Below are 23,513 nucleotides of genomic sequence, written 5' to 3'. Positions count from 1 at the left end.
GTGACGGAAGAATAAAGATCGAAGGAGCTTCTGTGACATATCTGGGACCCATGATGAGGGCGACGGCATGGGGCCCTGAGGAGGGAGGCCCTGGACGGATGCAGAAGCCCCCGCAGTCAGCTAAGAGTGTGATTCCTCATGTGCACTGCCCCGGGGCAAAGTCAGCGCCTTGGAAGTGCCGGAGTCCAGTTGATATCACAAACACCTTCCTCTTGGTCTTCTGTCTAAATTTTGGCAGTAAGCTGTCCCACTAGGTCTGTCTTTTATTAAATCTCGGAGCCTTGCCTGTTTGGATACTGCTTAGAAGCGTCCTCTGCTTCGTCCCACATCCTTTTGAATCTGAATTTCATTAGCTGCTCCCAGCAGCACCGGACACCACCGGGTCTCTCTATTTCATATATCATCTCAGATTTGAAAAGCACAGGAAAATGTTTCTCCATTTTCAATATTGCGTGAGTAATGTTCCCATTGAAAAGTAATGGAGTGAAGTTGTCACTTGTCAGCACTGTTATTAAGGAGGACGAGTCTCAGATCTTTCTCTCATAATAAAATAAATCTGTCAGACAATCACTGTGCTTACACTTGCTCATGCCAGCAGGAGAGGGGACGTGGATGGTGGCTAGTGCTCCTGCAGCTTTCCCCAGGTGCCCTCCTCCCGACACCTGCCAGCCGCTGGGCAGTTCACATAGCGTCAACAGTCCTTCCAAGATAATTGGTTCAGGAACCTGGCAAACAAACCGTCGTTCATTGCTCCCCGAATATTGACATTTTGTCAAAAAGAGATTTTCAGTTTTTGCCTCTGTTATTTTCCCGTTGCACAGTAGACTGCTTTAACTTTGAAATCAGTTTTCTAACCAGCCAAAAGTAATAAAAGGAAACATTGCTTGCCCCTTAAAACGACTCATGGGGGTATACCAGTAAGCCACACCACTGCGTGGCTAATAGACTTTTTAAATCATCCAGACATTAATTTTAATCCATACAGTTCTGTAGAGGGGCTTCCAGATAACCTTCAAGGGGCCCCTCTCTCCTCAGCTATGCTCACTGCAGCTCTAGAATGTGTTTTCTTGTTGGGCGTTGCTTTCCTGGATGGTCCATTGGTTTCTAGTAATTGCATTTTGAACTCTTTAAAAAAGAATTAAAAGATAATTTTGCAGTAGAAAAGTCAGGAGGAAAGTTTAGAAAATTCTCTTTGGAATGATGAGTCAGTGCCAATGAACTGCTAGGGGTGGCGGTCCTCAATCCTGTTGGCAGGAGCTCTGTGCAGAGGGGCAAGACCCGTCTGGCAGCCACAACCCTCGCCCAAATGCTAACTTTACTTTTTTTGCTTTGCAGTCTAGGAAAGGGAGCGACCCAGACAAAGAGAAGAAAGGCCTGGAGAGCCGTGCGGACAGCATCGGGAGCGGGCGAGCCATCCCAATTAAACAGGTACACTTGTCCCCTTCCCCGCCTCGCTGGAGACACACCTCTGTGCAGCCTGGGATGCTGCTGGCTGGAGCACCAGGGTTTGTTTGATGTGCTCTGTTGATGAATGTAGAAGTCACTCACTTGACATCAATTAGAAGGGGTTCCTGTGAGTATTAAAATGGGATCATTAGAATAAGAAGAGGGAAATGCGACAGCAGCTCTAATGAAGTGCGGTCTGCCCGCCTGCATATGGAGTGTGTTTCCATGCCGCACTGGCTTCAAAGGCTGCCTTTGTAGCGTGGCTTTGATTGGGCCGCTGGCCGCCAGGCGACAGGGGTAAATCAGATCGCTGTAGAAGAACCCCTTGTGATCACAGGAATAGCCTGACGTGGCCCTAATTTGCTCTTGCAGACGGACATCTGAACACTGTTTCAGGCCGGTCTGTAACAACGAGGCAATTAGTTGTAATAATCCTAGCCGGCGTGTCAGCTGTGCGCTCTTGTTTGTAATTTGCTAATGAAGGGATTGTAACTTTGATTAGGTTCAGTTTCATTTAGACCTTATTATACACAGGAACATTTACAGCTGTAATGTGGGGCCTTAATTAAACTTCCCCATTACACAACAGGACTTGAATTCAAGCATTTGTTTTGGCCAATGTTGCTAGCCTGAAATGGGTTTTCATTAGCCCGGAAACCAGGTCCTAAATTACTTCACGTCTCTAGCAAGACACACTGGAATTCATGTGTGACGTCTTTTGCCGCTTCGTTTCTGAAACAATAAGAATAAAGAGTTCAACCCAGCGCGGTGGCTCTCGAAATGTCATCTTTTTGGTTGATAAAGAAAGCCAATTGATTTAGACTGTATTCTGTTTGGGTGGGAAGTCTGTGTGTAGGACATAGCTCTGTTTTCCACCGAAGACACCGGTGGCCCATTCGAAGCTCTGGTTGATCTAGGGCGTCTGTCGCTTCTTCCACAGCTCCCACCCAGCTTTACCTGGTCTGTGCGCATGGGCGCTGGTTGCCTCGAGGGAGGGGAAGAGTATTGGAACAAGTATAGTGGGCGCACATCAGCGGTGCGGGTTTCACCTGTTTGCAGCTAATGGCTGCAGCCCTTGTGCGGAGCCAGAGCATTTTAGATGGAAGATGTGAGAGTCGAAGAGCCACGGCAGGGGATTTCTGAGAAGCTTAGACTGCTGCACTCCACCCTGTGCAGCACGCCAGAGTGGCCCACGTGCCACATTCACCCACGGTGCCGTGTGAGCCTTTGCCCCAGGGAAGGGGGCCTAGAGGTGTCGGCAGAGGCTGTTACGCCTCTGCATAGGACCACCTTTGCCATACTGTGTGAGACAAAGTTAGGAGCCAGCTCACAGCACCATGAAGAAAAATTTTCACCTTCCAGGTGTTTACAAACAAGGCAAGAAGCCTTCCTGGCGATGGGCGGTGTTTTCCATGTAAACAGGTTCATTACTTCTGAGGGCCATGTACATAGCTGATTCCTCATTTTGATTACTTATTATAATCTAAGTCTACATAAAGCCATTTTAGTATATTTGATTTCTGTGCAGTGTTGTTTCCTGTAGAATCACAAAATTATTTAGCTATTTCCCATTTGAAGAACTAGAGCTGGGACACTGGAGAGGATTGCTACTTCCTGTCCGTCATCTTCCCGATTCCTGTCCACTCCTGGCCCGAGGGGAAGCTCACTATCCCAACCGGAAACTCATGGTGGGCTGTCCAGGCCCTGGTGTAACTGGGGCCTCACTTAATCTGTTCCCTGCTCATCTCTGGACAGGGCTAGCTTCCCAAACTGAACTTTGAGTGTGCAGAGACTGGATTGACCGATTAGTGTAAAATGAGCACTTTGCATCCCTTGGGGAGCTTTTCTGTCTTGTTCAGTGATACTCTTGTTGAAATGTAAATTGTGGTTTCCTTGTGACACCTGGGAGTGGGGAGCACTTGATTCCTCCACTAGGTGTCCCCAGTGAGGAGCTGGGGACTGACTCCTACTTGATCTGCTCCAGCCCCAGGTGGCCCTGCTGCAGTCGGTGCTCAGGCTTCATGTGCCTCATGTTCCAAGTCCAGACCTGGAAAAGTCTGCCTTGAATACCTAGACTTTCCGCAGAGGATGTTTACATTCCATCCAGACTGCAGGCTTTTGTCTGTGGTATTCCAGGTACCCGTCAGAGGCACCCAGCACTTTCTGTGGAGTAAGGTGCAGTTGTAGGTGGTCTGGGTAGCTATAGTGCTCCATGCTGTGTGCGCCCAAACTTTCAAGGTACGTGGATCATTTGAGAGTAGCTACACCCCTTGCTGTAGTGACCTCTGTATGGAAACATGAGGATTAAGAGGACGAAGCCTGAAGGGGGCAGTACCTGCCTAGAATGTTCTAGAAAGCCCATAGGTGGATTCCTTGAATAAATGAACATTTAAATGAGAGCTTGTTATCCTTGTGTCTTTCTATGTAGAGTCTTGTTTAACCCCTTACAGAGTGGAGGCCATTAGGTTATGACGCTCTTAAGTTAAATGCAAATGGGGTGAGCATTGAGGACTAGGTGACTAGGCACCTCACATCTGTGCTTTCTCCACTACAGGGTGACAAGAACCCTCCAAAGCAAAGCTGCAGTTTTAAAGATTGTTTTTATGTGTGTGTGCCTGTGTGAGTTTTATGAGCACCATGTGCATGCAGTACCCACAGAAGCCAGATGGAGGCATTGGATCTCGTGGAACTAGGGTTCCAGCTTGTAGCGAGCCAGCACATGTGGGTGCAGGAAACCAAATTTGAGCCCTCTGAAAGAGCGTTAAGTGCTCTTAACCACTAAGCTGTTTCTTCAGCCCCAAGTTTTACCTGTATTAAATCAAACGTGAGACCCCTCACCTCACACAAAGGTATCTTGTACTGTGTAGAGTATGTCTAAGGTTGTGCCTGTATCCCTGTGTCTTCAGGGATGCTGTGGGCACGTGCATCTGTCCTTAAGGGAAAGCATTGTTGTTCATCTGCAACTCCCAGCCCTGTCTGTGTTCCTCTCTCATAAGCAATAGTCCTTGGCCTTCAGTGAATTCTGGTAGAGACTAGTCAAGAGCCCTGCTTCTGGACCCTTGGCCTCAGGGGAGAGTCACCATCCAAGCTCCTGTCCTTGAACACTTGATGTTCTGGTCACTTCTGCTCCTCCATGGGAATTGTTCGAGTACTTATGAATTGAGTGGGCCAGTCCTCATACCCTGTGAGCTGGTTGCCCATGGTTGGACGGGTTGCCCATGTGCATGAGCTGCCTTCCTCCTGTTTAGCTTGTTACAGGTAGGTGGCCAAGCCACCGTCACTTGTAACTTTATTTCTCTCTTCCCCCAATCAAAGGTTCCTCCAGAATAAGGAATTGTTTCCTAGGCTTTAATTTCATTTCTTCAGGATCTGGGCCCAACTCTTCTTTTGTCCTGTCTGGCTACCTAGAGCGGATGGATTTAGAAAACCCTGTTTCCTTTCTTACTAATAAGATAAGGTCTATTCGGGTAGAATTGAAAAAGCAAAGTGAGAAAAATAAAAGCCAGCGGCCCAGCTCAGCGGCCAGTGGGCTTGTCATGTATTAATTTTTCATCGCTGTGGCAAGTTGTACATACATAATCACTTGATTGCAGTGGGAGTTAGGGATCTCCTATGGTGTCATTTGCATAAATCTTGTTAAGTCAATGGCAGTTAATGAAGTACAAATGAGCCCGGAGAAGGTGACATGCAAATCGTGGGTGGCAGATGGGAGGTCTGTTTGGGGGCAGCTGTGTACTCTCTTTTCTTCTTTCTCTTTAGCATTTTTTAATCTCTATATTTGAGTGCAGATACACAGGCCTGAGCCTTGGCCTCCTCCCCTTCTGTGAACTCCTGGCCAGGGCCTAATGCTCATGCTGGGAGTCGGAGATGGCAGGAGTATGTGCACACGCTTGCACACGCACGAAGGCATGAAGTCACTGCGTCTCGTCACATTTCCATAACTGAACGTAGATTCCACTGGTATCCTCCAACAGAAACAAATCTGGGCACAAATCTTAGAGATTCCAATCTTGAAAACATTGCTTCTGCGTAACCGGCTTCTGTTGGAGGTTTTTTCCTTCAGTCTGCATGCAGGCCAGCTGCAGGTAGATAGACTCAGAGCTCCATCCTGTGAGTCTGCCATGCCAACGTTGCTTTGCTGTTGAAATCAGGTCCCAGCAAAGACCCTATCTTGTTAGTGCAGGGTCCCCACGGGCCGGGCTCTGTTTTGCCTGTGGTGTCCTTGCTTGGAGGAAGTTGTGCAAAGCTCCTAACAATTTCTGTCCTCTGCTTTTTAGAAGCCATGGGCTTCTAACTTAACCCGTGGTTTTGATATTTTGAGTGGGTCTAGACTTGACAGAAAAACCCTAAGGAGGTGTGTAGAGAACCCAACCCCCCACCCCAGCAGGAAGACTCTGAGTGCTCTCTGCTGCACGGTCCTTACCCTTGGTTTCTCCGGGCAGTTTCCACTTCTTTGGATCTTCATCCTACATCTCTGCTATGGCTCGGGAGACAGAGCTCTTCAGTTGTAAAGAACCTATCCTTTGCCACCAACTCAGTGCCCTAAAGTGGGGGTGGGGCCTTCTACTCTCAGAGCAGTGTTCACCCTAGTCCTAACGTCACAGGGATCCCCCACCTTCTTACTCTGTCCAGAGGGCTTGAGTGCTGGGGAGCTGTGACCTTGACAGTACTGAAGGATATTAGTTGCTTTCATTGTGACTGTGACGAAATGTCCACAGAGGAACCTAAGGGGAGGAAGGGTCACTGATTTTGGTTGTCCTGGAACGTGGTCCATCATGGCAGGACTGTGGGTTAGCTGGTCACATTGTACCCACAGTCAGCAAGCAAAGAGAGACAAAGGCTGGCATTCAGCTCTGGTCTTCCTCTTTCTGTTTTTATTATGTGTGGGGTTCCTACCCATAGGGTGACGGTTTTCTTTTCAGCAGGATTTCTCCTTGGAAGTGCTCTTACATACTCACCCAGGGGTATGTCTCCTGAGTGACTCCAAATCCAGGCAGATTGACAGAGAAGATTAAGCATCATATTGTCACAGGCTGTTGTCCTGTTACTTTGTGGCCCTGATGTCCCTGTTACCTGCCAGTTCAAGGAAAGACCATTCAGGATAAGCCATTTATGGGACATAGTATTTCAGTGCAAGAGGCTGCCTCTCAGGACCAGGGCTGAACTGAATTGCCTTGTTACGTAGCCAAGGGTGGGTATGACCAAGGCCACCTTCTGGGCCATCAGGGGAGGTGCTCCCCTTCTATACATGAGAATAACAGAGGTCAGGCTGAGTCATTCTGAGGCTAGTGGCCGTAATGACAGTGTGCCTTCCACTGTGGCTGTAACAGTGCTCTGTAGATGCTGGGGTATCCTCAGACTGAGAGATTCCTCAAACATCCAGCCTGACACAGGGGCACTGGACCAGCTGGCAGCTTGCCATCCAAGGCTGCCATGCTAAGGGAAGAGCCTGTTAGCCCATTCCTGAGGCCTTGGATTATTCACAGAAAAAAAATTAAGAGTTTACAAGAAAGCCTTAGTAAAACTTGAATCACTGAACTCAAAATTCTTTTGATCTTCCCAGCCACACAAAGACATTTCCATTTTGTTGTGACTTCTGTTCAGAAGGTATTTAACGGCAGGTATTGCATCCGGCATTACCCAGTCTGCTTATCTCCTGTCCCCATGCCTCAAGGCGAAATGGGTCCCTCTGATCTGTCTCAAAAACTTCTTGTTTGGAAACAGCAACTGTGAGTCTCCTGGGGTGTATGTCTTGGCTCTCAGACTGGATACGCCAAAGATGGTTGGGGTATCTGCACTACTCTCTGATATTTCCTCATTTGCAAAATGGAAGAGTTTGGGGAATGCTTGAATAGGATTCTATGCATACCTAATATCAGGGTTGTGTGGAAATATTAAGCACCTGCCAGGCAGACATCACACCCTCACTGTGATACTGACTCCTGTCTCTCTCTGATTAAAGCAGCAGCAGTGGCCGCGCTGGCCACAGTGCTCCTGCCTGCAATCCTCGGTAGACTGCCCCACCACACTCGGCTGTCCTCATCCTGACAGGATTGCCCCATGGACCTGTTCCACTGAGAAGGGGACATCTGAAGAAGTCCTCAGTAGTATCCATCCTGGGCTTTTCCAGAAAGGCATCACACAGTGACATTTTATCAGGTTGGAGCAAAAGCACGTTTTCCAGTCCTCCATCTCAGGGAGAGAATTTATTTTTAACTGAGTCCCTAATGGCCACATTTTAAAGCCAAGGACACCGGTTTCCCTTGATGCCAATACTGACAGCTGTAACTATATAGAGAGAAGGTTGGTGGGGTTTAAAACGGACATGGAAGAGATTGAGAAATATTTTTCTTAGGTTTCTTCATTTCCTTTGAAGTCCCAAGTATCAAAATTGTTTGTAGACTAGGGAAAATGGAAGCACTAAGCAGTTCTCATCTTGGAGTCCTCTCACATCACACCAGACCCTTGGAAATAGTCTTACTGACTTTAGTAGTGATGGCACAGGTGGTAGCAATGGTGATGGGAGTGGTTTTAGTCAGGGTGCAGCTGGCGGTGGTGGTGGTGGTGGTGGTGGTGGTGGTGGCGGTGGTGGCGGTGGCAGTGGTGGTGGTGGTGTTAGAGTGTGGAGGTGACAGCCATGATGGTAGTGGTGAAAGTGTGTAAGTTGGTGGTGTAAATGTTTTTTTCTTCCCTCAGATGAATTTTAAATCCTTGTCAAAGGATATGTTAACCTTGAAAAGGCTGTGCTGTGCATTGTTACTCTTTAGAAACGGTCTAATTTTTAACCCATCATCCTCTATATTTAACTCTGTTTCATGTATATAAGGTGCTATATTTGGATTGCACAAGTGGCCGTTCTCTATCTATTTTTCAAAGCATAAAAGCCTTTGTCAGTGGCCCAGAAATCATCTCAAACAACTGGTTTCTTTCAGCCTTTCCTACTTCTTAGAACTCATTTGGAAAAATTGTCTCTAAATAAATGTCTTCACGCTCATCATTTTGCTTAGAAGGAACTTTTAAACATGACACTGGCCTGTGGCCTCATTGCAGGATGTTACACAAATATTCAGTCTCCACCACTGACTTTGTTGCTCTATAGAAAATTGCTTAAAGTTTATAAATATCAGGGCAGATACTGAAAAATACACAAGTCAAGATGTTTCTGATACTGTTACCGGAATTTGGGGGAGTCCCATCTGGCACACCAGATGATATTGAAGAAATCCGGGTCCCCTCTTGGGGTTAGTCTCATTAATAAAAGAATTTAAGAATGAACTCAAAAGGTACGTGAGGATATTTTTAAGACACCCCAGGGCAAGCAAGCTGTAAATTTCAGCGGCTGCCCAAAGAAGAATGGAGAAGACTAAAAGCCATGTTGTTGGAGGTGGCGTGGAGGACAGGCATGGTGGACGGCCAGTCACATGGCAGGAGACAGAGGTAGGAAGGACAGAGCGTGGCAAGCACGCTTACAGTAAGAGTCTGAAGAAAGAAGGGAAAGCCATTCAGGCTGCTTTGGAGCCTCCTTGGAGATAGGACAACTGTGTAGTAAGAAATTTAAAATGAAAACGATAAGTTGTTTGTAAGAGTTACAGTATAAAATGATAGGTACTGGAGTTTAGGAGAACACAGAGGTTGACCTGAGGTGGAATTAATGTTAAAAACTTGACCTTTTAGTTGGAAATACTCTGCCTCTTAGAACACTGGGAAGAGTGCTCACTGGGAGTCCTGTCATCCTCGCTTCCTCCAGCGCGAGCATTTTGCAAACCTCTCTCACAGCTTTCAAAACCAATGTGATGTTAGGGATCTAGGGACCTGGTCACCTTTGACCCCATAATCTAACCTAGGATTTGATCCCTCTTCCCAGACCGTTGCTGTGTGCACCTCAGCGATGGTACTTCAGACAGTTCTCCAGTCTTTCCTGCCGTTCACGGTCTTGATTCAGTGTCAGGAACATCGCTCAGCCATCTTGGACCGTCTGATAGCTCTTAAAGAGCTGACTGTGGGCATGTTTCTAGCAGGGGACACACAGAGCCTGTCCTCAAAAGATACATGAGGATATTTTTAAGACACCCCAGGGCAAGCAAGCTGTAAATCCTAAAACAGTAATAGCTGCTTTTGAAACTGGAGAAGTTATTCACTTTACATTTAGGGAAACTGAGCTCCAGGAAGGGTAGACTGACCAAAGTTCTCATAGCAGAGCAGATTAGGCTCTCGTCCTTATAGGACCATTTTCAGAGCTCTGTCTACTGAAAATACCATGGGCTGATTCTCTGTCTCCTGTTCATCTAAGGACATATATAAACAGTGTGGCCTGTCACAAGCCAGGTTTTGTTAGCATTGTGGCTGGCCATTCTTAAACCTCCTACAGGTTGAAAAAGGAAGTAAATAGGAAGCATGAGAAGACTTGGTTCTCCCAACCCTCTTCTCTGTGTGTGTTTATCTAGCAAGCTTCTCCATCCTCTCAGCAGCCCTCAGGTGGCATGACATTCGCCCATAGATTTAACACATGAGAAAGCCAAATTTCACCTTGTGGGATTCAAACCCAGTTTGCTTACTCTCCAGACGTGCTAAAGCCACTTCACCAGTTACTGTTCATTAAAGCCCTAGATACAGAATGGTACCCAGAACAGCTGTGGAAAGACTGAACATAGAGTGTGTAAGGAGCAGTCTTAGCTTCATGGCATCCATGTTCCAGGGTATAGCTAGTCTTGAAGACCTCCTTCCCCTAAAGCAAAACCCTCTGAGTGTATCCAGCAGCCGTTGTTGGTAATTGGAGTAGCTGGAAATTCGCTGTGGTTTTAATTAGCTGATTACTAGTTTTCTAAAATGTACTGTACTCACTGTGGGTCTTGCAAATTGGTAACCGGTAGCTACCAGCGTAATTAAATATTTCAGAGCACTTGGCTGCAGTAGCATTGAACTGTGGAGAAATAATGCTGTATAGCCAATCAAAAAGAGATACTTGTAAACTCATTTACAGCGGCACTGTGTGCTAGCACCATCACAGGGATGCTTATTGCAGGAGAAATTAAAGATACAATTTTGTGCTAAGAGGCAATATAGAAATTAGTTCCTGAATTACTTGTTAATTGATTTGGTAATCCCCTCGGGCCCACATGCTCTTTTCCCCCCTTTTTGTTGTTGCATTCAGTTAACAGTGACTATTCCCAGAGCAATAAAAATATTTTTCACACTTAGATTAGATAATGCCCTTCCATCTTACTGCATCCATTCATACCTGCAATACCCAAATGCACCTGTCTCGGCTGCAGCTTGTCTTTCTGGGCTGCTTGTGGTTTTAGGTGCTCTCTCGGAGGTGGCCTGTGCCTTTGAGATGGACCAATTCCTGCAGAAGAACAGCATGGTTTTTATGTCCCAGATTACAGGCCCCTCCCACCTCTTCCCTAATGGATCTCTCCTGTTTTCTCAACAGTAGGGAAGACTCGGTAAACCTGATTCGTAGAACTCTTTATCGTCTGCAATTCAACAAGAATAACCACACATAAGACCATTTGTAGGAGAGTGCAAATTGCTATTGGAAATGATTTCGGAGGACAGTGAGGCTTGTTTACCTACACTGAAATTGAGCATTCATAAAAGAAACACCCAGGGGAGCCTGGGCTGGTCAGAGATGGCTTGCTAGCCCCGAGGCCTAGGTCTCTTTGCCTCCCTGCCTAGAGGCTCAAAGGAAAGGACATTGAGATTTAGACACATGTTGGTGCCTCTTCTGTGAAAGACAGGACTGTCCTTTAGCAAAAGACATTCTTGGCATCTTGTGGGCTGCTACACACATGACCCGATAAGCAATCTGAGAAACTACTTGGAAAACATGATTCCACTTGTTTTAAACTACCGAGTTGGGTATTTTACTGCCCTGTGCCACCTGTGTATGTAATCAAACAGATACTGTTTGTCCCAGTACTGGAGTTTGAACTCAGGGCCTTGTGCCTGCTAGACAAGCCCTCTGCCATTGAGGTACACACATCCCCAGGCCACAAGATACTTCATTTTCAGGTCAGAACAACAGCCAGTGTTTACATTTATCAAATCAATTTGTCTTTTAGAATAAAGCTGTGGGTAGGATTAATTTGGCACAGTTACTCTCTTGTTCATCTGGTAGATATATTTGTGCCTTGGTCAGTGTAAACAATGCAATGTAATACTTAATCTGAAGACCTTTACCATGTCAGCTGGTCTCAGGGATAGAGGTAGCTTGGAGAGTTAGATTCCCATAGCACCCAGCCCTCTGATGAGAAGCCCATGGCTGCTGAAACATTCCTCACTAACATGTGTCCTGTTGGTCCTACAGTGGATACAGCCTCTGCCACTCAGAGGTGCTAGAATTTTGGTGTCGGTCATGAAAGAAAGGGGAGCTATTTGTCTTGCTCTGTTTCCCCAAACCCTCAAATGTCCTCATCACCGTTTCCCCACAGGCTTAACTATGCTGCACTTGCCGGAAGTTGCTGCACAGTTACCTAAATTCATCCCATTGTTTTACCAGCACCCACCAAAGCAATGGCTTTATCACCTTCCTTCCTGGTTCTGCTGACTCCCATACATTTGATCAACTGCCCTCAGTTTTCAGATAACACCGAAGGCTCTCCACTTAATAAGAGAGTTCAGCAGGAAGTCCAACTTGGACCTGAGGGATGCAAGAAGCAAGGAACATGTCCAACCCTGGGCTGCTGATAATCATGGCTCGCACTGCTTCCCAAATTGCAGAGGAGAGGAAACACATTGGTTTTCAGATTGGAAAGACACAGTTGTAAACATCAGATGTTACAAATAGGACTTTTGCCTTCTGTAAGCATCTCAGGCTTTAAGATAATTTCTAGTATTTCCCCTGGGATTGCTAACTATTTTTTTAAGGGCTTCCGTGAATTTGGTTCTCCACCAAGACCCATCGTCACATGCATGCTGGGATTCAGGGCTTTGGCTGAAGGTCTGACATAGAAGACAAGGACTGTCAGGGCACCTCCAAGGTGATAGCTGTGTCTGCTTGGTATTTCTCCAGATATTCCTACACTCTAATGACTATTTTTCCTAATACTTGTACTAATAATTTTTAATGGCTCACACCGAATAGGTGACATTTTGATACATTAATGTACCTTATCAATGACTTTTAAAAGTTCTTAATGTGTGAGGGTCGTATATTACTTTGTCATACATGGTTCCTGAAGGCAGGAGAGAGGGCATGGACATGGACCCCTGCCTGCATGTGCTCTGAACTGTACATGATGGGTATCGTCCTGAATCATGTCCTGTGCCCTAAGCTCCACGTCAAGGTTTATCACAAAGGAAGGACCTGCTGAGAGAAGCTTCTCGTGATCCAAAACAGTAAGCCTGCCAGGTTTCCGTGTGGCAGTGAACTTTCTAGAGGCCTTACTGAGACTATTGAACAATCTGCTGAAGTGGTGCCTTTGTACAGAAAGGTAGTCTGATAGAATTATTATTACAAATCCTTCAAAGGAAGATGAATGTTGAGAGTGATCTTGACCTTTAGATTCCTGCGGATGAGTATTTGCTAGTTGTTCTCGGGCTTCTGGGAAATGGGTGTTTGAGCACTGGCAGTGACGGAGTTCCCAGAACAGAACTAGCCGATCTATGTTGCTAACGTGTTCTGGGGCCGTGCCAGCCCCCGTCCCAGTATGCAGACTTTGAGGTCAAGAGTCCAGTAGTAGTCCTTTGTCACTGTCTATCCAGAGCTCCCAGGGCAGACCTCATACTTAACCTAGGGCAGGGGAATCTGTTCTCACAGCAGTCTTATGAAGTAAGGATTGGCTGCACTCTCAGAGCCACAGAGCTTGGGATTGGCAGTGCTGTCCCTTAAGCTTTCAGTGGGAAACCAGGTTGTGTGTGTTCTGGAAGGTTTGCAGAAAATGCTTAGAGGTTTCCAAGGAGACAGGACATAAGCTACATTCTGAGACATGGGAGTTGACTTCTGCTACCTCTGGTGTTTGTAGATCCCACAGACCTGAGACTGCTTTACAGTCTGAGAAGATCAAAGTGTCCCACCCCCCTCCTAGACCCAGACCCCACCCTCATTTCCACCTCCCCACAAGATTTTTGATCCTCACCGTTAAGGACCAGGTATCATTACCTTACATCGTGCCTTCCAGCCTGGCACAGGGTCTGATCAGAGATAAGTCCTCTTACATTCCTGTAGCCTTTCTGCAGCCAAACTCTGGGTGGTTGGAGGTAGGATGCCACCAGGACTTTTCCAGTGACTCAGCCCTTGTTTGGTCTATGATGGGCTGCAGGCAGGCAGAGCCTGTAATTACTGGAATCCACAGAAGTCAGCCCAGCCGCCCTGGCCTTGGTGGTGAGGCTTGTCACTTTCTGCAGGTACCTGTAGCATGTGGCCTCTGTTGAAGTCTTATTTCTGCCGCCTTGAGTATGGTGGGCAGCAATGTCACTCCTGTCTGCAAGAGCAAATGTGTCTTCTGAATGGAGGCGCCATGATATGTTAGCCAAGCTCAAGAATAAGCACATGTAGACTTCCTGAGCTGCAGAGGGCTCCCTACTTCACAGTGAAGCTGGATAGCAATTGTATATTGAAACTACTGAGAGTCAGAAATGCACTCAATGCCTCTAGCCCAAGGGTACCCTGTATGGCAGATTGGGGGTGGCAGCTGCTGTTTTGATCGTGGGTCTAATGGGGCCTGTGGTCACATATTGCCCAGTGTCCCAAGACAAGTGAGACCTCATCCCTAGCCCAGGAAAAATGCCAAATTAAAATTTCAGACTAGTGATCTGGATGTGAGGTCTCTGTAACTACAATGTTTGTCACCAGATTGATGGACAGGATTGATTTGTCTATCTGGCTGTCTAGATGGGTATCTCCCTGCTCCTTCCACACTATATGTGTGTTCTTCTCCAAACTGCATCCTTGATTGAAGAGACAGTCTTCCTCCGTATTAGGAAACCCTTCTTGGACAAGGACTTACCAATAACTGTGACCCCTGCTGCAAACTCTATGAACAAGCTCTCAAGGTGCTATTTCTATTGAGCGTGTACCATGTCTATTCTAGAATAGAACTGAATACATTGATTTGAGCTGTTTTAGGTTGGGGACCATCTACAGGGTCCAGTGGAGAGCTGTTGGGATTGAGACAAAGAAAGAACATGGACACAGATGGGTTAGAACCACTATAGATGTAGAAGAACTTGGCTATATATAGGAGTCTCCATGACAGTAGGTGGGCTGACCTGAAATCATCATGGCTGCCTTTATTCATCAATGTACTTATCAGTAAGACTGTTATATTTAAAGGGCCACTTAAATATTTACCAGGCTGAGGTTTTCCTTACTCTGTGGTAATTTCCAAGAGTCTCTTGTGTCTGTCAACAGTGACACTGTCCCACTCCAGGTCAAAGCAAGCCTAGTGCAGGAAGGCTTGGAACTGAATGGTTTGCTGCTTTCCTTCCATAACGTTATTCTGTTAGCTGACTGGTAGCCCAGAAAGCTTCAGATAAAGCTTGTCCTTTCCTGTCCTGGACAAACAGCAGGTTTTGAAGGGAGGAAGCCATCATGGGCTCAAGAATACAGTGTGGGATCCCCTGGGGCTCTGTGGGCTCAGAACTTTCTCTGAGAGAAGTGATCTTGGAGGATGCAGGATTCTTTGGGCAAGTCTAGGAAGTTCCAGCCCCAGGTCTGTCACCATTGTCCTAGGGAGTATCTCCCAACATGTCTTAATGGTGGGAAGATTCAGAGAATATACACACAGGGTTCCAAGTACCAAGACCCCACTTGAAGATGCATTTCATACTAATTGTAGTTACACAAGACCCACCATTGTCCAGACTCTAATTCACATGAGAGCGGACTCCTGGTATTGTGCATTGTATAAGTTTGGACAAACATATACCAAGAGTATATACTACCACTATATTATCATTCCAAGTAATTACAATGTGTGGTATGCCTCAAAAGTTCTGGAACCTTTCTACGTCTTCAGTCCTGTCTCCTCCATTCTCAGGCACTACTGGTCATTTTACTGTTCAGATAATGCTGCCTTTTGCAAAACGTAATATCATATACTTGGAATCTTATAGTACCCTTTTAAGATGGTATGCTGGTTAGCTTTCATTTTCAACTGACACAACCTGAACAAGTGGGAAGAGTTTTAGTGAGGGATTGTATAAACTGGGTTGGCCTGTGGGCATGTATATGAGGGACTGTCTTAAGTTAATTGGTGTAGGAAGACTCTGCCCATTGTGGGTGACATCATTCCCTAGGTAGGCAATCATGAGTGGGAAAATGGAACTGGACGCATTCACATAAGCAAGCAAGAGAGCATGAAAGATTTGTTTCTCTCTGCTCTTGACGAGATTTAATATGGGTAGCTACTTGATATTCTTGTCTTGACTTCCTCACAGTGGTGGACTGGAACCTGGAATTGTGATCCAAAATAAACCCATTTGTCCACTGAGTTGCTTTTTCTCAGAGCATTTAATCACACCCTCAGAAATTAATCTAGGATATATGGCATTCACTCACACACACTTAAAAGTTCTTTCACCTCTTCCCATGGTTGGAGAGACCGTGTGCTTTTTCTTCTTAGTGCTTATAACACACTGTAGTCAGAGTCTGCCACAAGTGTCCATGTGCCTTGTGGAAGGGCCTCTAGAGTTCTACATTTGGACAATGATGATTAAGGCATATTTCCAGCATTTACATCCTGGGTTTTCTGTGGACTTACATTCTTACCACATCTGCGTGACTACCAAGGAGCCTGACTGCCAGGTTGTATGGGAAGGATTTTCAGTTTTGTAAGAAACTGTTAAACTGTTCCAGAGTGGCCACACTGTCCTGTGTTTTCTCCCCAAAGGCACAGACTCCTGTTGTCCGGCTGGCTCATCAGCTCTTGTCAGGTTCAGACCTGGCAGGTCTCTTGGCTGCACAGCTGTGTTTCCTTGTTACATCTGTCAGTTCCCAGTGGCGTAGGATGCTGAATGCTCAAGGCCTGCTTCCCTGCCTTTGCATGCTGTTTGGTGGGGTCTCTGTTCCAGTCTGGTGCTCATTTGTAACTTGAGTTGTTGGCTTTGCTACTGATTCTCATTGTCTGTGGTATGTTTTAGATGATATGTTCTCATGGCTGTGTCATCTGTAAGTGCCTCCCCTGGTCTGTGGCTGCTCGGTTCATTCTCACTGCCCAGTGTCCCTCCACATGGACATCTACTGATGTCCCCTTTCATTCTGGTCTCAGGCCTGTTCAGTTTGGTCTGTAATATTTTATCACCACTTTCCTTACTGTTTAGTGGAGGAGTCAATGGCAGCCATTTTTATGATGTTTTAAAACTTTGTGAGTGCTTCCTCAACTCTTGATTGAATTGCCCAGGACCTCAGGATGGGTGACACATGTTATAAATTACATATTACAGGTGTTTAAAGTTAACTCTGGGTGATGAGCATTCAGGAATGTGTAACATTCATCATATATAACCATGCTACTTGTCCTCAGTCAGTGCTGATCTCTGTAATTAGCAGTAAACAGAGTATACTGACTTCCATTTTTGCTGACTGGAGTGAGCATGTGCACACCAGGCTCTGCTGAGCCCCAGGGAGGGGCACAGCCTGTGGACAGGAAAGCAGGTGGTCGTCTGTAAAAATACTGTGGCTGAGTGGGTAAGTATTATGAACAGGAAGAGGTAGAAGAGATTCTAGGAGAAGATAAGTTTCCTCCTCTTCCTGGGCAAAGGGCAGCTGACAGCCACAGCACCAGCACCTGCCCCACACTCTGTCAATGACTGACAGCCACAGCACCAGCACCTGCCCCACACTCTGTCATTGACTGACAGCTACCAGGGGCTCGGCTCTGAGACTGCATGATGAAGAGATGACACCTGGGACAGCTGATGGGTAGGTTACAAGAATGACTGGGTGGCCTCATGGTAGGTGGCTTTGGAATAGTTTCCAAACTATTGACAGAGTGGGCTGGCAAGCAGGCTTCTGGGTGCTGGGTGACCCATGTATCAGCACTGAGGGAACACCAAGGGTCTGTTCATTTTCTATCAAACCTAGATTCTGCTCAAAGCACTTCCTGCTGCTCCCCTGGCTGCTCCCCGAGGTCCCTGATCTTCTGGCTTCTACACCATAGTTAAGTGCTGTTCCAGGCATGAGGTTTTGGTTCCTGAAACAGTGAATGAACAGTAGCGTACATCTAAATGCACTTGTAAGTGGGACACCCAGCAAGGCACACCAGTTACATCCTGTGCATTTCTCTACCTATGTTCTCATGGCTCTCCTATGGGCTATTAGTTTAGTGTCCCCTGTCCTCAATCAGCTGCCCTGCCTTTTTGTGTAAATGCTACCTGCAGCCATGATTGTCCAGCCTGCTTGTTGTCTGGGGCTCACAGTTTGAAAGTCCCATGGTCATAACTATGGCTCCACCTTTACGTTTTCAGCTCTCCCTCCAGCTTGGTAGGCTGAGTGTGGTAGAGCATGCAGGCTAGACGCATGCTCATGGTGACTTCCGCTTGCCTGGCTTCAGCTGTAGTTAGTTGAACTCCCATCCTAGAGCTAGCTCTGTGGGAGAAAGAAAGATCCCAGGTCATCTTCACTCTTACCTACAGATACCGAGAACTGTTGACTGCTCCAACCCATCTAATATGTGGTTCAAGACTTTAGTTCCTAAGGACAAAGCATGGTCAGACAAAAACGTGGGATAGATTATCAATGTGGAGATCTTCATTCACCTCCCTGCTCTCCTCCACCCAGCCTGCACAGTAACTGCCTGCCTTCCCCGGCTGTGTGAAGTGGCAGTGCTGCCTAACCTTGCTGAGTACACTAAGTCACCGTGTGTCAGAAGGGCAGAGTCTCCCTAGTTCTCTGCAGCCTAGCTCGTAATTATAACTCTAATCTACACATTCGAGCCTGCCTTGAGAAAATATTTTATCTGGAATGTCATATTTGGGGTGCCCTATGCTGGCGTTTGCCTCCATTTTTGTCGATTATTCATCTAGCAGACTATTAGGAAGGAGGTCCCAATGAGAGGATAGGAAAATGCCATTTAAATAAAAGGTCACCCAAGGAGGAGAGGCTCTGCAATCAGACAGGCAGCCGGAGAGAAAGCCAGTGTGGCGGGAAGCTTCACACCTCCTGGGAACTTGTGCAGAGAATAGGCTCCATTTCTTACCAGTGCTGGAGGACACGGCTCCGGGCCGCAGGGACAGCCCAGCCCTTCTCAGAGCTCTGAGCAAGCAGAACGGACTCTGTTGGAGGAAAATTCCAGATTCATCACCAGAGTAATCTACGTAATCATCACTACTGGACAGTAGTGACTTTCAGGAATTAGATCAGGGTGAGTCACTGTCACCTTGTGTTCCCTGCCGTCTGCTGCACACACCCCTCCTCTCCTCCTCACTTCTCCCCAGCCACACAGCAACCTCCGGGTCCTCAGCACACTCTAGCATGTTTCACTGCAAGAAGTACCCACATGAGGCCAAGGGACTGTATTGTTCTCATCGTAGTGACAAAATCTCAGATGAAAAAAACTTAGGTAGGGTCTGCCCTGGCTTGTGGTTTGAGGGTACAGCCCATTTTGCCTTGAAGGCCTGGCAGCAAGAACTTGAGACTGGTCACATTATATCCACAGTCAGGAAGCAGAGAGAGATGAATGCTGGCTTTCTTATTGGCCAGCCTAAGACCTCAGCACATGGGATGGTGACCACAGTTAGGGCCTGTCTTACCATTTCAATTAACCTCATCTAGAAAATCCCTCACTGGGACCAGGGAAACAGCCCACAGGGAAAAAGCTCTTGGTTTGAAGCAGGACTTTAACCCCTGGAACCTAGAAAAGTTAGAACAGCCAGTGCCACCAAGTTGCCCTGACTTTTATGTATGTATCGTAGCACTCTCAGCCACGTACACATACAAAATTAACAATGAATTAATTTTCAAAAAGAGATGCCTCACAGACATTCTTCAAGTTTTGACTCCTAGGTAAGCTGTAAATCACATCAAGTTAACAAAATTAACCAATGCAGACCTTCCGGAAAATGGTAAGAGAGTCTAGTCACAACCAGTGTACGTCTTCCAGTGGTTCCCACTGCTTGTCTTAGTGTCCTGACCTCTTCAAAGGTACAGGAGCCCTAGCCTGAGTCTCACCCAGTTCCCAACACACACACACACACACACACACACACACACACACACACACACACACAAGCTCCCATATGCCCTATCACATTTCCTGGTGTGCACACACACTGTGTAATGACATGCTGTGTAATAGCTTCTGTGGGCTGGCTTCTAGGCTTGCAGAAACCACCCATTATCTTCATCTACCTATTATCTGTCTTATAAACATCATTTCTGCCTCTCTCTGCTTTGAAACCTTTCTGGTTTATGTTGGGTAAGAATACCCCCTGCCCATAGATGGGTTCCTCCTAGCACCTTGTCTACTTGTTAACTCAGGTGACCTTTTCAGGAGATGGGCACACCTTTGCCTCTCCCCAGACAATGGGTTTCAAGAGTACCCTCAGTATGTTACGTGCAGCCCTCTACTGCACACTTGCAAATGAGATCTTGCCTCCATTGCAGCAAGAGCTCATGTCGAGCTGAATGCCGTTCACGCCGCGTGTTAATCAGCATGTATAGATTAAGGTGGGAAGTAATGATGCTTCTGCTGCCTCTCAGTGAGGCAAAGACGGCGGTTGAGAACAGCTCACCACTGGCTGGAGTGGCTCGGCTGTCACCACGATTATTAATATGTTGTAAAGACATTTTGGGGATTCCGCCATATTTTGTATGGTTGCCAAAAAAATGTTGACAGTCGTATTGTGGTTAATAAATTCATTTAGATTTATAAGCATTGTTTACAGAACCTGTTCGCCTGCTGAAGCTCCAGCAGCATCTGTTCCTTCTTACTAATTAACTGCTAATTACGAATGAGCTTTGTGTGTTTGTCAGTATAACTGGCTCATGCATTTTGTAAGGAACATTAACAAATTGATTTACATAGCGGCAAAGCAATCAGAAGAGTAAACTGAACAGCCAGCATCTAAAGCCCTTTAGCCGGTTTCTGAACGAAGCAAACTTTCGACATTGTAAATATTGTTCTACAGCCTCTGTTACCTTGATTCTTCAGTAAAGGCGCAGTGGTCGGATTCGAGAGGTGCAGCAGGCAGCCTGGAGCCCTGGCAGGTCAGTCCCATGGAACGCATCAGAAAACCAGCAGGATACAACTCCCAAAATATGGGAAACATTCCCAGCTCCTAAGGGAAACTTCTTCCAGAGAGAGCATGGCAGCAGCACTCCGGGTCACTCTGTCACTGAAGTTGGTGAAATTTAATGCCGTGCTAGTGTCTTAGTATGCTGCAAGCCCTTCACCAGAAATACAATGTCTTGTGTCTGGCATCCTGGCTCCTCTGGGGCTCTGCTCATGTGGAGCTTTGGCTTTAAAGACAAATCTTTCCCAAAACTCATTCAGATGGAGGGTTTCAAATGATCAGGCCTCGCCTGGCCTGAGACCACAGAGACAAACCAAAACAGATTCTCCTTACCGAGTGCTGTTTGGATTCAGTAGCTCCAAGCATCTAGGCTAGCACAAAGTGAGAGAGGATATATCCCATATGAGTGCTTCACTCCTGGTTGGTGCTCTGACAAGAGGCAGGCCAGAGTGTAGCCCAGGAGTCTTGAGAATGGCTCAAGTTCAGTAGGTGGAGAGCAGCTGAGTTCAACAAAGCAACGCATTGCTATATTTAGAGGTGAGAGCCTTACTGAAAGATCAAAATACATGGTCTTGACGTGAGCCTTGACCCTGGGGCTCGTTGGAAGGTCATGGGTGCTGGGTATAAAGACCAGTCGGAGTTTTAGAATGGGATTTGGTAGCTCTGACCCTTTCACAGATCATTAGAGCTTGCCAAACTCAGGTCATTGTAAGGTAATAGTGAGAGATAGGCCTTCATCTCTAGTTTTGTCGGATGGAATAAGAAGATTGCCAGTTTAAAAAAAAAAAAAAGATAGACAGTGACATGTGATGCAGGGGCAGAAATAGTAGCTCAGTAAACAGCACTGCCATTGTGTATTCATCCTGTAAGTGTGAGGTAAGACCGTATTGTACTCATAGAGTCAATAGTGACTGGACATGCTAAATTTTCTCATCAGCGAATTTCTCTTAATTGCAGCTAAATGTAAAAAAAACAAGCACACATAAAGAGCAGTATGCCACTGAACGCAGCCACAAAGAGTGTATGGGGAAGCTAGTTTACAGAGCTAACTTCCACACAATTAACACATTTAGTTGACAGCTGAGCCATCTGACTAACATAATTAATGGTACTGTTGATTGAAAACAGGCTGGTCTTGTAAATATTTGCATTCAAGATGTTTTTAAGTCATGTGCCAGAACACTGCATGCAACAGGATGAATGGAAGCCATGTTCTCTGAAGTACCTGTTCCTCTCCAGGAGAAAGTATATAGAAAATTTAATGAAATCAAAGTGGTTTGTTCCTAAATACTATACTGAACTTCAGAGCCACAAAGCCAGCTTTTTCTGGTGTGTGTGTGTTGGCAGCCTTCCCCTAAGTGCGAAGAAGCAGCATTTGAGAGAGGTTGTGTCAGCTCTAAGAACCTCTAACCTTTGAGGAAGGTCAGGACTGGCTCAGAAGCTATGGCCTGGGTTGGGCCTCAGCCAAGAAGTGCCCAGGGAACCTGAAGAGGACATTGATTCCAGTACTGTGTGCTTGTCCTCTGTCTCGAGGATCAGCTGCTTTTTGTAGATGACATGTAAAAGGCCAAAGCTTTTCTCTTAGAACCGAACCGATTCAGGCTTCCTGAAAAAACAAAAACAAAAAAACAGTTAAACTTTAATTTAGGACATTAGGTGACAGTCCATTTTCTAAGTCTTTCTGGTTTAAATGTTGTCCCTTAGGGATTTACTTTGAAACATGAACCCCACCCCCAACCAACTGGGATGAATGTGGGATTTATTCAGGAGACAACATGTAGATGTCTCCATATTTAAAAATCAGCCATATTGTATATTTAACACGAGAAATCTGAATATCAGAAGACACACTGTGGTGGTTCCACTCCCAGGAGCCGTGTCTCTGTTTACTTGAAAGCAGTTTTTAATGGAAACAAGCTCACAAATGACAGCCTAAGTTTGAAATAAAATGTTCGCATTTTCCATTTAAACGTCTCTCAGGGACTGACTGCAAAGCCTTGGAGTGCATGTGTACATACATACAAGGTAGACTGCAGTTGGTGGTCATTCAGCCTGGGGATGGGCTGAATTCCTCTGATTTTTCTCTAAGGTGGGCACAGAACAACCTGAAGAGTTTGAAAAGTCAAAACCGTGCTAGAGAAACCTGGCACAGGTTCTGTGGGTGGGTAGTTCCTAGTGTGCCTGCAGCCCCTTGAGACCTGTCAGAATGCCTCTTCCCGTGAGATAGATCCTCTGCCGTGAATGTACTCAGCACCTGAGAGACACGAGAAAACCCCTGCTCTAAGAGCAGCTGAGGTGGCTTAATAGGTAAAGGTGTTTGCCACCAAGCCTGATGACCTGAGTTTGATCTCCAGAACCCATGTAATGGAAGGAGAGAATCAGCTCCCAAACATTGTCCTTTGACCTGCACGTATACCCTGGTATGCCTGACTAACCGGTTATACATACTTAAAAAAATGTAAATGAAGAATTGTAGCTCTGAGCCTGGTTTTTCCCATGAGAATGCTGCTCCAAATCTGCCTCCATGAGCCCCCTGCTGTAAGCACCCCCCCCATGATACAATAACACTGATCTGAATCTGCTTTCTCTTCTAAGAACCTATGCTCTGAGGAATTCCCCTTCTGTGAGGACCCTGCCCTTGGTCTACTGCCCCATGAGAGCCTCTCCTGTAGGCAAATATTTTATCAGGGGCTGCTGCTGCCTCTTTACTGGGAATTTTAAAGAAGGTAAAAAGGTCTCTGCCATTTCGTATGTGAAATGGTTCTTTATTTTCAGATTATTATCACTGAAAGACATTTCTGTAGCTTGATTTCCACCCAGAAATAGATGTCACCAGCACAGGGTGAGAGAAACTTAGAAAGAATTATGAACTTCCCCTGAAATGAGAAAGT

General features: G+C 46.2%; 1 protein-coding gene and 1 long non-coding RNA gene across 8 annotated transcripts in view; one reads left to right on the top strand and one right to left on the bottom strand.

Moving 5' to 3' along the window:
• The window catches only part of Agap1 (ArfGAP with GTPase domain, ankyrin repeat and PH domain 1), a 436,006-nt gene that overhangs the window by 214,023 nt on the left and 198,470 nt on the right, over positions 1-23,513 (top strand). For 6 of the 7 annotated variants that reach the window (XM_028755318.1, XM_028755317.1, XM_028755316.1 and 3 more), the window contains exon 9: positions 1,336-1,428. In XM_028755318.1, coding sequence (XP_028611151.1) covers positions 1,336-1,428 — 93 coding nt within the window. Of the gene's footprint in view, positions 1-1,335; positions 1,429-2,386; positions 2,537-23,513 lie in introns of those variants that run through there. The other variant, XM_028755321.1, reaches the window with a different exon arrangement.
• Positions 1,076-22,518, bottom strand: LOC114610714. The gene is made up of 7 exons (XR_003709724.1): positions 20,528-22,518; positions 18,588-18,663; positions 13,550-13,871; positions 10,685-10,792; positions 6,405-6,519; positions 1,467-1,571; positions 1,076-1,125 (listed from the first exon to the last, which is right to left on the bottom strand). It is a non-coding gene; the product is annotated as an uncharacterized LOC114610714 (long non-coding RNA).

Source organism: Grammomys surdaster, unplaced genomic scaffold (assembly GCF_004785775.1).
Source record: "Grammomys surdaster isolate TR1022 unplaced genomic scaffold, NIH_TR_1.0 126059, whole genome shotgun sequence".
Classification (NCBI taxonomy): domain Eukaryota; kingdom Metazoa; phylum Chordata; class Mammalia; order Rodentia; family Muridae; genus Grammomys; species Grammomys surdaster.
This window is presented reverse-complemented; position numbering and strand designations above follow the sequence as displayed.